We start from the raw sequence: 13,538 nt of genomic DNA on the forward strand, positions 1-13,538 counted from the left end.
CTATTGAGTCAAATCAAAATAGCCTGAAAAAGCCGGGTCAATATTTTTTTAAACTTGTTTAGCCTAGCGAACTGTTTCAGCTGGATTAATTAGCTTGCAAGACAGTAATAAACTTTTTTAAATGCCAATATATACATTAACAAGTCCTAATTAAAGCCGTCTCACAGTGTACATAGTACATACATACTAATCTTAAATCTTAATTGTTGGTTCAACCGTTGCTTTCAGCTTTTACACGAATGCACAATAAAGATGCTCACCAATACATATTAAGGCCCACAATACTTCAATCAATAATAATTTCTGAATACGGTATATTGCTGATTTGGCACAATTCCAAGAACAAGTATCGATCTGTGTGGTTACAATTTGATTGCTGTAAATAGAAGTTTATCAGTTTAATTCTCTATTTCTCTACTAATAACTTTTTTAGGCTATATCTAATACGAAAAATGATAAAAAGAATGGTGATGGGAAGAAATTAAAGGCGCACACACTCCAAAGTAAATAGACAATAGGAACATGGAACATAGCATAAGAGAAAAGATAAGACTATAATTAATTAGCTATTCAACATATAAAACAAGTATAGAAGATACAAGGCAAAATTTTTGGAATATTATATATAGTCTATAGATTCTAACACTTGGTAGACCTTCTAATTTTGACACATTAATTTCTAGTTGCCTGAGATCTAAATTTCTGAATAAACTCCTCTATCCTCCTATTAAGATCCTCATTTGACATCGTAGAAAACTCATTTTCTTCTTCAACAACATTTGCATCTACCTTGATCATAGTCTCTGATCTTTGCACCTTGTTCACCCTCTCCTCATTCACCACATACTTGACTCTATTGGGTCTATCAGATTTACTTCGCGGGTAAATTCTGGCAGGCACTGCTTTGATCTCCTCAATTTTTTCACTGCCATCATCTACTTGCAAGTGAAGTGTTGGCTTTTTCACATTGGAGCACTCACTAGGTTTCTTAGGTTGATTGAGTACTGTCACAATTTCAAGTACACGTTCTGGGATATCTTGATCAGAGATAGTTTCTTTCTTTTTCTCTAACAGCTCACAACCTAGCTCTTGTTTGGGATTAATGCATTGTTTATCAACTTGTTCATAATATTTGGGCACGTATGATGAGGGAACATAGTTTCTTGCTTGACTGTGTTGAACATACTCTTCATAGAGGTTTTGTTTCTTTTTGGATGAAGAGAATGCTCCATAGTCAGCAGCAATGATGAGAATGAGGGTGTTGGACATGAAAAACCAAAAGATGTTGTTTTTGAGGAGAGAATAGGGAGATAGGTTGAAGGTGTAGAATACACATATGTAGATGAAAAGGGAGAAAATAGAGGCAAAGAAGGATAGACTTTTGGCTTTAGGGGTATAATCTTTTGGTTTGTAATCTTCCTCTAGATATAGTGGTTTGGCCATGCAGGAAGCTAGGGAAGTGACAATAGTGTGTGAAGTTTGTGCGGAGGCTTATTTTAGAGTGTTTATAAATTGAGGAGTTCAAATGAGAAGTGAGAAGTGTAGAGCTTTTATATATATAATGTTTGTTAAGTATCAAATGATTGACCCCCTACAAATACATATATACCCTCCTCTCGATCATTTGAATGATGATCCAATAAAATATTGAACAAAAATGTGCCAGCTAATTTGGTGAATAATTTAACCTATGATGTGTTTGAGTTGAATATTGGCTTCACCTGTATTTGTTGACAACATGATAAACATGAATTATCTTAATGATCTTAGTTCTGTTAAGTAGACAAATATACGTACGCACTAAATTCACGGAGATGAATGTGATTATTCAGCTATATTTAAATATAAAAACTTAATGTATTCACAGGGAAGAAAAATTATAGGTACAATTGGCATGATATCTATAGAGTAGATACGAATATCTGAGTTTAACTATCATAATGGCTGATGTACCTTTTGGCCTCTAGTTTTAGGTATTTCGGCTCAGTTTTCTCTCAATTATTATACATGATAGCTATGCAAACTAAAAATTATTATGCATGAAAATGAAAAAAAATTGGATACGAGGGGAAGTCAAAATATCGTAACGTCATGCATGATAAGTTAGCATTGATTGTTCAAACGCATAGCAAAGTGTCCGCAAATCAAGTGTTCATATTCAGAGATTATTAGGTTCATTGATAAATAATTAATTTAATAATTCCTCAAACACATTCAGTAAAGCCGAAAAGTTATTTTTTTAAGTTGAGATTAAGTTGCTTGTTTCATTACTGTTGTACGTGGTCTTTATTTGCCTTAAAAACAAACAAACATGGTCTTTATTTATTCCCTTTGACCCTTTCCGAGCATTAGAATAAACAGAAGCCTTTATGATGAGGATGCACTATATATAGAAGTATATAGCTTGAGGAATTCTCTAGAATGTATACATGGAAAGATATATATTGATGAGCGTATATATTTGTATTTCATTATATAATTCTTTCATATCGATCATATCTATTATGGAATTCTTTTGATATTTGTTTTCTATTTAAATTTACATTAAAATTTATAATATGACGACTTTCGTGTGTAGACATGTATGCAAATCTACAGATTGAGCAAGATGCATGAAAGACAATTTTTTTAAAAAGATTTTGCGTTTCCATCTTAAAAAAATTATTAGAAAGATCGATCTCATGTAGCCATCTCTTGGCACACCTTGTGTTAAGTTTTTTGTTACAATTAATTATCAATGATAATCTTTTTTGTCTATTAAAAACATCTAAAAAAATTATTTAAATTTTTTTCGATCTCCTTAGCATTTCCATGGCGGATGCTTCCATAGTTGTTTGGATATTTTTTTGAATTAAAAAATTAAAATTTAATATGATTTAATTAGAAAATAACTATCCATTACAACCCAATTTAATTTCTGTTCAAAAATATAGAAATAATTGCTAAAGATATTCCCGTTAATTGTAGTTGTAAGTTAGTAACTAGCCGTGATGAAAGTGCAACTAACATACGATTGAACCAAATGTTGGAACGTGTGTAAATTTAATAACCCACATAGACACTTGTGCGATGAAACGAAATTTTAAGATTCCTATGAATGATGAATAAGATGACTAGTTATAGACGCTGTCTAGGTAGGTGTATCTTTATCCGCAGGATTGTTGAATTATGACAAATAAACAAAAACCAAAAGCCAAGCAATCATTTACCAAAGAGTCTGCGTAACTCTTGCTGATCTTGGGCAATATAATGGTTTTTGTGGGTCCTTTCCAACAACTATTTTCGTTTGTATAAGATTCAAAGCTTAACACATGTAGCATGAAACCTTAAAATGACCTACAAGTGGCAAACCCTCCTTGAGCAGCCACTAGGGTTTGGGTTCCAATTGACTTGGTCATTTACCGTGCATGGCAAACACCTTTACTTTGCTTGATGATCGAGTTTAAATATAGTTACATCCAACACCAAGATGGTGACATTAGATTGTGTGGCACGCATATTTTTATTAAAATTTTATTCCAAAAACCATTGGAAAATAAAGGTTCATCAATTTATAGCTCATGCATGTGTTTAATGTTTTTTACACTTCTGCTTCGGTGCTGCTTTTGAAAATCACTACCGGATCTTTTGGACTGATCAATGATAAACTTGGTTGTCTTGTTGATTTATTTACAATAATATAATGTTAGGGAACAATAATTCGTGGTATACAACACTGGAAAAAAGCGTTGTCATCATTTTCGAATTGGTAAATTAATTATCTCTTTCTTGCGTGATCAAATAATCTAAAAGATTGTGCATTCATTATAAAAGGATGTTTTTAATAGAATTTTGTAGTAACTAGAGGAACACACCAACAACTGGGGGATAAAGATGGGTTTGGTCTGCTTCATTGATGTTTAGTCTATTATATCACTGAAATCTGGGAGGCCACATGATTTTGGGTTTGCCTCTATATATGATGGACTTCTGCTCAAGTTCATCAGCATATATTTTTAAAATTAAAGAATATTAAAATCATATTAAAAATGAAATTGATTAGATTTGATTCACAAATAAATTGTTGTACGTGTTTAAAATTTAATTAAAAATCATTTAAAAAAAATTATTTTTTCTCTCTAAAAGCTAACGAATTGTGACAAAAGAGAAAGCTAGCTAGCAAATTTGAAGGTTCCATGTTGGCTATGCTCAAAACTAAATTCATTTTATTTTATAAGACATCGATCAAAGGTTTTGAAAGAACAGGGATGACTATATATTTCATTTACTAAATTTATCAATAATGGGTGGAGAGAGTTTTTACTCGTTAACATTATGTTTGGATATATATATATATTCTATTCGAATCCCCCCTCTCATTTTAGCTTGAAACATATATTATGATGAACAATAATTGACATAAGTGTTAATGGTGTGTATTTTTTAATCAAGTGATTTAAGATTTAAATTTTAATTTTGAATATAAAATAAATTATGTTAGAAGGAGAAATTTTATCTTGTGTGTGCTCATGATTTTTAACAGAAATTCATCACTATTTTTAACAATAAATATTTCATATTTTGTACCGATGTTAGGATGAGAAAAATAATTTATAATGGATGTGTCTGAGTAATTAGCATAGAAGTTTGCACTATATCCACTTTATCCTATGCCTTGATAAATATATATATATATATATATATATATATATATATATATATATATATATATATATATATATATATATATATATATTGTAATTATATTAAAAAAATATTGAAATATTTTTTTGAACTATGATGTTATAATATTAATATTTTTTATTGATTTTTATAGCTATTTTTAGTATTAAAATAACATTCTTATTTCACTAATTTATAAAAAAAACAAAAAAAACGAATATTTTATTTAACAAAAATATGAGTATAATAGGTTTGGAGTTTAGTACTTAAGTACTCGACTAATTAAAGTTACCAAACTAAAGTTACTATTTCCACGAGTATAGGTATGAATATTTTCTGGAAGTATGACTAAGCGCATGTGCGGATTGTACAATTTTTTTTTACTAAGATGAAGAGACCCTAATGGTCACATCATTAAGGCTTTTAACAAATAATTAAAACTCGACCACTAATGAATGGTCATAGTTCTTTTAAAATATTAATATAAAGCAATTATGAGTATGCATATATAATTATAGCCCTGTATGATTTGTTCATGATATTAGATGAAGACATAATAAAAATAGATCTCCCTGTATGATTTGTAAGTTAAAGATTAGATGTGGGAATAGAGTGAAGAAAGGACGGGTTTTGTCCTCCTCCTTAGCTCCCCGAACCCACCATCATCTTCATCGATCTCTTGTCCCATTCTATCAGGGTTAGGAAAACTTTTGTCCTCTCCTCATTCTTCCCTAGCTACTCTTTTTTTTTTGGGTACATTAGCTACTTTAGTAATAGTACATAAAAATTGATATTTATAAGCTTAATTAATAAAGTATGAAATTTAAGAATCAAACGACATAATTAATACAAACACGTTAAGTTCAATTATTAACAATATTCTTGTAATTTAATTATATTTGGAACGGGTTAAGATTTGATATGTATATCCCTAAACTTACTCGATCTTGCCCCACTATTTACATGTTATGAAAAATTCAACCTCAACTCCATTTCAAATTAATTGAAATTTTCCCGTCAAAGTAAATCAGTCAAACATATATAATCAGAGATAAAATATGATGTAACTCTTAATCAGAAATAGTTACAATTAAGAGATGAGAGATAACTTATAAGAGACGAGAATTGAATCCCTGAAACAACAGTAATATAATCTTAGGAATTTGCCTAAAATATAAAATATGAATTTTCCTAAAATATACATATGATATCCATAAAATATCCTCATCGCTCGATTCCATGCATATATAATGGCCTTGAAGGGATCCTCTTGCCTTATATCAGCATTACCAGCTGATATATATATATATATATATATATAAATAACAGTCAAAAGTGGAAGGATGTAATAGAAGGAGGGAGAGCTTTAATATTTTCGTAATAGAACGTTGTACCTGTTTTGAATAAGATTAGTAGTGTCTTTTATGGTCTTAAAAAAACTAGAGAAAAGAGTTGGATAAGCAACATTAAAATCCTATGGATTTAGAATCTGTATTTTAAAAAAGTGCTGAAACACTTAGTGGTAAAAACCTATCTTTAGCATCATGCTAGTAAACAATTTCGGGATCTTAGAAGAAAAAGCAATGATCGAGTAGCGTGTAAATTGTTCATTGAATATCACATTTCGATTTTTTTTAATAATTAATGTGATTCTGGTTAAATCCGTGTGCCTAGGATCCACCTGTTTGTTTCTTTTTTGGAATCGTCGGAGCTACATGGTCATCCAGAGTGTATTGTAATTTCGAGTAGTCAAATGGATCGTCAAATAATACCCCATTTTATTTTCTTTAGAATGGAGGTGAATTTAAGCATGAATCATTTTGAAAGTGATTCATGTCAATGTGCATGGACCATTCAAATATGATTGAGTATAAAAGGTTTATCAAGTTTTCATTATTTGTTTTAAATCCTTTTGTGTATTTTTTTATGTTAAATGTCGTATACCATCAATTTAGAATATGGTCCTACCAAAATTTGCAACGGTGGTCTTCCACTTGGTTGGTGAAAAAACCCAGTCTCCTTTTTTTATAGAATAAATATTTAATATTTAATTTGATCTTTGAAAAATAAATACTAAACACATTCTAATCTTTAAAAAACTTTAATCATTTGCTTACTGAAAATTATAAATAGAATTTAACTATAATACATTAAAGTGTCTTTATATTTTCATCTAATGAATTATTATATGATTCAAATATTGTTAATTTTATAATAATTATTTTCAAATCATATTTATGAAATTTTTTAATTAGTTTTAATATAAATTTTTACAGTAATAATATCTAAAAAATAATCTCTTAAAAATATAAGATACTTTTTGCTTAAAAAAATACTTTAGTTCTTCCATTCAATATTAAAGGATTAATTGTCTCACATTGTAATCTTAAAAGGTAATTTGGATGGTGATTTTATTTTTATTGACAAAATTGAGTCAAATATTTTTTTCAATGACCAAATATGATTTTACAAATAAAAAAAGAATTGAAATTAAATTCTAACTCATCAAAAGACATACTAGAGGCACAATTATAAACTTGAGACATGTGTTTAATAAAATTTCTCAAAATTTAAAGAATAAAATGTGAACAATTATAGTAAATTGGAGCAAGTTATAGATGGACTTTTATTCATTAGTTATTTCATTCATTAATTAACTTTTCATAATATCATTTTTTTCGTTTTTTAAACTCATTGTTTCAATGATTTTGTGTATTAAAAATTTATTGTAAAATTTCTAGAATTTTTTTCTTCGTATTTTCATACTTTATGCAATAAATTCAATTTCATGATAAGTTTGACTTACCTAAAAAATTATGTTTGCACACTTTTATTTGGTCTGAAAACAAGTTTCAATTGAAGGCAATAGCAAGATTGCTTTTGCAAACTGAATTTGTAAAATGAAAACCATTCAAACTCAAGTTTGTAAATTTTAATCTCAACTTGCACTACATATTCTTTAGCAGTGGAACTGTAGTTAAACCAATACCAGACAATACTATATATCTTGGCGTTAGTGCCAATTTCATTATAGTTTTCCTGTGAGAAGTAAGAGACTATGATGATAAGAAAGAGGAAAAAGAAATTCACACAATGAACATATCATTTGTTAAGAAATATAAGACTCATCAAGCAAGTCAGACCCTGAATATCCGCCTACTGTAGAACACTTGCAAGACACAAAGAGTACTGATAGCCAGCCACATCTACTAAAGACAATTTTTTAGATGAATATCGAAGTGAAATATATTTTGAACATTTTATTTTTAAATCACTGATATTATTTACGGGAGACAATCTTGTTGAAACCAAATAGAATCACTATGTATATTTTTTGACATTTTGGCAACTAGTGTTTTGGTTTCAGACCTTCCAGATGATATAATTAATCACTTAGTGGGCAGCATCCTTTGATTTAACACTAAGTTGGCTCCATTAATTCCTTCCATAAACTCTCATCTTATTCCGTTGAAGTAATTGAAATGGCTGATGTGGAATAGGGTTCCTGGAACACATAAAAAACGAATCAATTAATATATCTAAGAAATTGTTTCAAAAGTAGGAGACGCACGGTGGAGGGCCATAACATAAAACTTGATTTGCCGCACATGAGATGGTTTGACAACACAGCAATTTGCAACATGAAAGTTTTCACAAAGGTGTCCCTGTGATTGGTGAAAGGAAATTACAAGATGCTATGATTGCTATCAACAAGTGTACTATACTGATATGAAGGAGAAGCAATCCTGAAGTTATACTACATTTTTCCAGTAATAACCACTGAGGCTTCATTGACATTTTCAATATCCATCATACATCACAATTCACAGCCCAGCCCACACTATTTGCTTTGGATGGGAATGCAATTATGCAAACTTATTTTAATATAAAGTTTTATATTCGTAAAATTATTATATGTTTGGTCAATAGATTTTATTTTTTTAAAAAAATGATCTTTTTAATATCTGTAATTTTAAAAAGAGAAAATCTAGTTTAGTCTCTCCGCCTGAAACCCCTCCCTCCAAACGTTGTCAAAATGAATAATTTTGAAAAGAAAATACACATCTGACAAGTTGTTTAGTAACAATCATATAAAATCAAAGAGGATAACCTTTTAAGTGATTGCCACTGGTTAGTTAAGTAAGCAAAATATTTTAACGGTGTTTGGATAGAAAGACTAAAATAAACTTCTTATAATTACAGATACTAACAAATGAATTTTAAATTTAGAGGATTAAAAACAAATTAACTTACCTTAAATTTAAAAAATTAAAAACATGTTTAAGCCGATAACTTAATACAATGATATTGCTACTACTTGTGATTTGCGAATTTGATTATTTAAATTTTGAAGGTCAAAGCACAAAATTTTATCTCAAAATTCTAGTAAATAAAAAATTTAAATGTGTTTTTTTATATTTGTAATATATTTTATTTTCAGTTTATTATTTAAAAAATATTTTTATTTATTTTAGTATCTAACATTTTCTTTTAATTTTACTTTTTTGATACTTGTCATTAATTTAAATCCTTTAAATAATGATGTAATACTATATTAATTTATCACATCATCACTTAACCTAAGATATAACATTCTATTAGTTTGTGTGTTATCATTTAACAAATCAGGATTAATGATAAGTACTAAAAACAAAATTTTGAGAATATCAAGCAATAAAAAATATTTAAGTAGTAAACCAAACAAATGATATATTACATATATAAAAAATACAATTTAATCCTAACAAGGAGGCCAGTAGTTGTGGATAGTAGTACACTGAGAAAAGGATAAAGGATAGCAGTTAACTCGTCAATGAAGTGTTTTTTGACGTGGGTACTTCAAAAACTGAAAGAGGTTTGGCTTGCATAATTTGATGGATTGAACAGAGAAAGAATGTAGGTCTTGGCCTCAGTTGATCATCCCTCCTTTTACTTTACTTTTGTTGCAGTCATGTCTTATCAATGCTATGTATTTATCTGCATATACTGCATTAACCATTAAACTCTTCTGGAAATGTGCATTGCCTTTTATAGTAACCGCTTTGTCTTTCCCCATCTCACTCCCCTTTTCCATGCAAACTAACACTGTCATACTCACAATTGCAAATTTGGGAACCCAAAGGCGACAGCAAGCCTTTGCCTTTTTTTCTTTGCAGCCTTCACTGCTGACACGCACATAAAAAATGAGATGCTTAGACTCACCTTTCCATTCTTCTCCTTTGCCAACAACACTATTCAAGAAACCTTATTTAGAGAAAGTAGTGGATCTTACCCTTTTCAATTCCCTCCAAACCTCCAAACTTTGCTACTCCATTTTGTGAGTTTGTCTAAGCTTAATTGACCTTCTTCTACTACTTACATTGTCTCAAAAAATGGCTTCTTTCTCTTTTCATCTTGTTGTGTTCCTTTTGTTTGCTTGTGAAATGGTGGGGATGAGAAGCAATATTGTACTTGGGGAAGAAATGGTAATGCAAGAGGAGGAGTTGTTGGGGTTGTTTGAAGTGATGGATGCTCTTGTGGATGACCCTGACTGGTCCCAAGCACACCCTCAACCATGTACTGACACTCAATGGCCTGGAATTGAGTGTGAAGTTAGCAATGATCCACCAGTTTTTCATGTGACAAAGATCCACATTGGTCCTGATATACTCTCCCCACCTTGCAAGTCTTCTGCTTACCTTTCTGAATCTTTGCTGAAACTCACTTACTTGAAAACACTTTCAATTTTCAACTGTTTTGTTGCTTCACCAGTTAACCTACCCTCAACTCTCTTTGGTCCTTTCTCTACCTTGGAACACCTGGCTTTGCAGTCTAATCCAACACTCTCTGGAGAAATACCTCCAAGTTTGGGTGGTGTTGCTAGTCTTAGAGTCCTGAGCCTGTCCCAGAATAGATTCCAAGGAAATATTCCTAGACAACTTGGTGGTTTGGTTTCTTTGGAGCAACTTGATCTGAGTTATAATAACTTCAATGGCCAAATCCCCAAGGAAATTGGAGGTTTGAAAAATATTGCCATTTTGGACCTAAGTTGGAATGAAATTGAAGGCAACCTTCCTAGCTCTCTTGGACAACTTCAACTTCTTCAGAAGATGGATTTGAGCTCAAACAGGCTTACAGGAAAAATACCTCCTGATTTAGGAAAGCTCAAGAGGTTAGTCTTGCTTGATCTGAGTCATAATTTTATTGGTGGGCCTATTCCTGAAACCTTGTCAAACTTAGAGCTTTTAGAATATTTTCTCATTGATGACAACCCCATCAAATCAGAGATACCCCTCTTCATAGGGAAGCTTAGCAAGCTGAAGTCAGTGAGCTTCTCAGGGTGTGGATTGATTGGCTCCATAACCAATTCTTTCTCCTCCTTGAAGAACCTCACAGCTCTCTCCCTGGATAACAATAGCCTCAGTGGATCAGTCCCTCCAAATCTAGCTTTGCTCCCAAACTTAGATCAACTGAACATCAGCCACAACAAGCTGAATGGTGTTCTTCAGCTCCCTGATGAGTTCATTGGAAAACTTGGTAAAAGGTTGGATGTGAGAGGAAACAGTGAAATTTGCATCAGTGACCAGCCAAACAAGAAGAACCTGTCTTCATATTTGGAAATCTCCTCTTGTGTGAACATGAAACCAAGAAATGGCAAATCTTTTGCTAAAGGACCACCAGAAGATCCAGCAGGAATCAAGCCACCTTTGTACCAAAGCAACATGAGTTCAAGTTCATCATCATGGCTGGATCTACAAGTCATATTTTCTCCCTTGGTTTTAAATTTTATCCTTAGTTTCTTTAATTTGTTTTTGTGACACTACTGAGAATGTATTATATAAAATGCTTTACTCATATCTACATTTGACTACTGAGAGTGTATTCATAGCTATTAGCCTGTGTGTTCTTGTTGATGATGTCCATGGAAATTAAATTATTCACACAAAAATAAAAATAAAAATTTCATGCAGTGTGATTGTGTAATATTGGTCACTGCAGGCAGCTAAGTAGCGGCTTCAATTAATAGGACAGGTTACATCTGCATGCAATGGTGAAAGTAAAAGATTTATATTTGGACTTTTGTGTTTGATTTTTGTATGTTTTGGGAAAAGCTACCTCTTTAACTCCTAATAAGTCCCATCCTCGAGTGTTGTCTGTAGCAGCCTTTTGAAAGAGTGGCAGCACGAACACAGCACTGTCGGTGTCTGATATAAATGAGCATGCTGCAACCACCCTAGTTGCTGCCAACACAAAAAAGATGCACACCTCAGAGCTTGTTTTGGTAGAGAGGGAGACACAGGGAATCTTGTAAGAAATTCCCAATCTTTACCTGCAACTTGCAAAGTTTTAACACAATGAGTACTAGTGTAGAATACAACAGAGGAAAAAATAAAAAGAAAAAGTGCATGTCATTGTAAATTAGTATTTTTCTAATTTGTGCTAGACTTTTATCTTATCATACGTACCACATGACCAGGCAGTTTAAGATATAAAACATACTGAATGATAAGCCTTTAATTCAAAATATATTTTATATTTTGAGTAATAATACATAAGATTATTTTTTATTTTAAACATTCTATTAATATTTTTTATTATTAGATCATAAATTCTATCATATCTATTATTTTTTTAATGTTAAATAACATATTTAATATTTATCAAATATTTTTCAATATGATTATATTTATCACATGTCAAAATTAGATATGATATCTTATTTTTCATTTAACAAGTTTCTAGATTCTATCAATCTATTCTCTATTCTACTTTTTTTGGGTCAACTATCTACTGATTTCCATGTATAGTAAGTAACTTGGATGAGTCCCTAGATGATGTGTTGGTCTATTAATCAAAATCTACCATACCAAGCCATGGCAGAAGTGGATGAATATGTTTCCCAGTACCATGAGAAGAATAGAGTTGTCATTGTCATCCTTGTACGCATGCAAATGCAAGTTTTGTCTGAACCTAGAGGTAGCTAATATAGGGTGGGGACGCCTTTGGATTTGTGATCAGCGGGCACGAATCCATGTCATTGTCACCTTTTTTTTTTTGTTAACTCAGTCCATCCATTCATCTTGATCTTATAGTACGTTAGGATTAATTTTTTTTTTTTTTTTTATAAAAAAGTTTGCAGTATAATTTTGCTTAGTTTTTTTTATATATAATTTTGATAAGAAAAACAACAAAAGTTTTATGGATATTTTTAATATAATTTTATTAATTAGTTAAAAAAGTATTTTTTTTCTTAAAAAAACAATAACACGTAGGCCTTCAATTAGTGCATGCTTAGCTTTCATTGTTTTTTAAGGAGTTTAGAAAAAAAATATTTTGATAAGCTTTTTCCTTTGTAATTTCTTTTAATAAAGTTTTAATTGTAAACTATTTTGGAAATGAAAAAAGTTGCAAGTGTACACTGCAAAATTTTAATGTATACAAGCAAGCACTGCAAAATTTTCACTTAATTTTAAAGATAAATGGTTATTAATTTTGATTATCTAAAACTATACTTACTAATATCATACTTGATTATTAAAAAAAAATACCATACTTCATTAGCACTACTTAGTAGAGCATAATTTTGGCATCATTTTACTTAAAGTAATATAAAAAAAAAACTAACTACATTAATTATCTCTGAAAAATTAACTTCAATTTGTAGATAGATGATGAGATCATTTAAATAAATAGTTGATTTGTCATATTTGCTATAAATGAATTTAATGAAACATTAATTAGAGCCATTCTACTTGGTCTGATTGAGTTCGCATTTCGCAATACTTACTGTCAGTAAGTTACTGAGGGACTTGTCAGCGTTAGACTACAATTTTCCACACAAGCACAGTCATGGGTGGGATTTTCTTTTTTGGGTACATACAGTAATGGGTCAAATC

The 13,538-nt window shown here is 30.6% G+C and overlaps 2 protein-coding genes across 2 annotated transcripts; one reads left to right on the top strand and one right to left on the bottom strand.

The window, feature by feature from the left end:
• Window positions 1–492: 492 nt before the first annotated feature.
• LOC100803352 (uncharacterized) lies at window positions 493–1,527 on the bottom strand. The gene has a single exon (XM_003546031.4). It carries the CDS (start codon window positions 1,441–1,443, stop codon window positions 673–675), a length of 771 nt encoding a protein of 256 aa, XP_003546079.1. The 5' UTR covers window positions 1,444–1,527; the 3' UTR covers window positions 493–672.
• Window positions 1,528–9,429: 7,902 nt separating this feature from the next.
• On the top strand, window positions 9,430–11,513 carry LOC100807095 (receptor like protein 29). Its single transcript, XM_006597461.3, has one exon. The coding sequence runs from the start codon at window positions 10,035–10,037 to the stop codon at window positions 11,457–11,459; it is 1,425 nt and encodes a 474-aa protein (XP_006597524.1). The 5' UTR covers window positions 9,430–10,034; the 3' UTR covers window positions 11,460–11,513.
• The last annotated feature ends 2,025 nt before the right edge of the window (window positions 11,514–13,538 follow it).

Source organism: Glycine max, chromosome 15 (genome assembly GCF_000004515.6).
Source record: "Glycine max cultivar Williams 82 chromosome 15, Glycine_max_v4.0, whole genome shotgun sequence".
Lineage (NCBI taxonomy): Eukaryota > Viridiplantae > Streptophyta > Magnoliopsida > Fabales > Fabaceae > Glycine > Glycine max.

Coding starts and splice junctions, on each gene's coding strand:
- LOC100803352 (XM_003546031.4), bottom strand. CDS start 1,443: ATGGCCAAACCACTATATCTAGAGGAAGATTACAAACCAAAAGATTAT.
- LOC100807095 (XM_006597461.3), top strand. CDS start 10,035: ATGGCTTCTTTCTCTTTTCATCTTGTTGTGTTCCTTTTGTTTGCTTGT.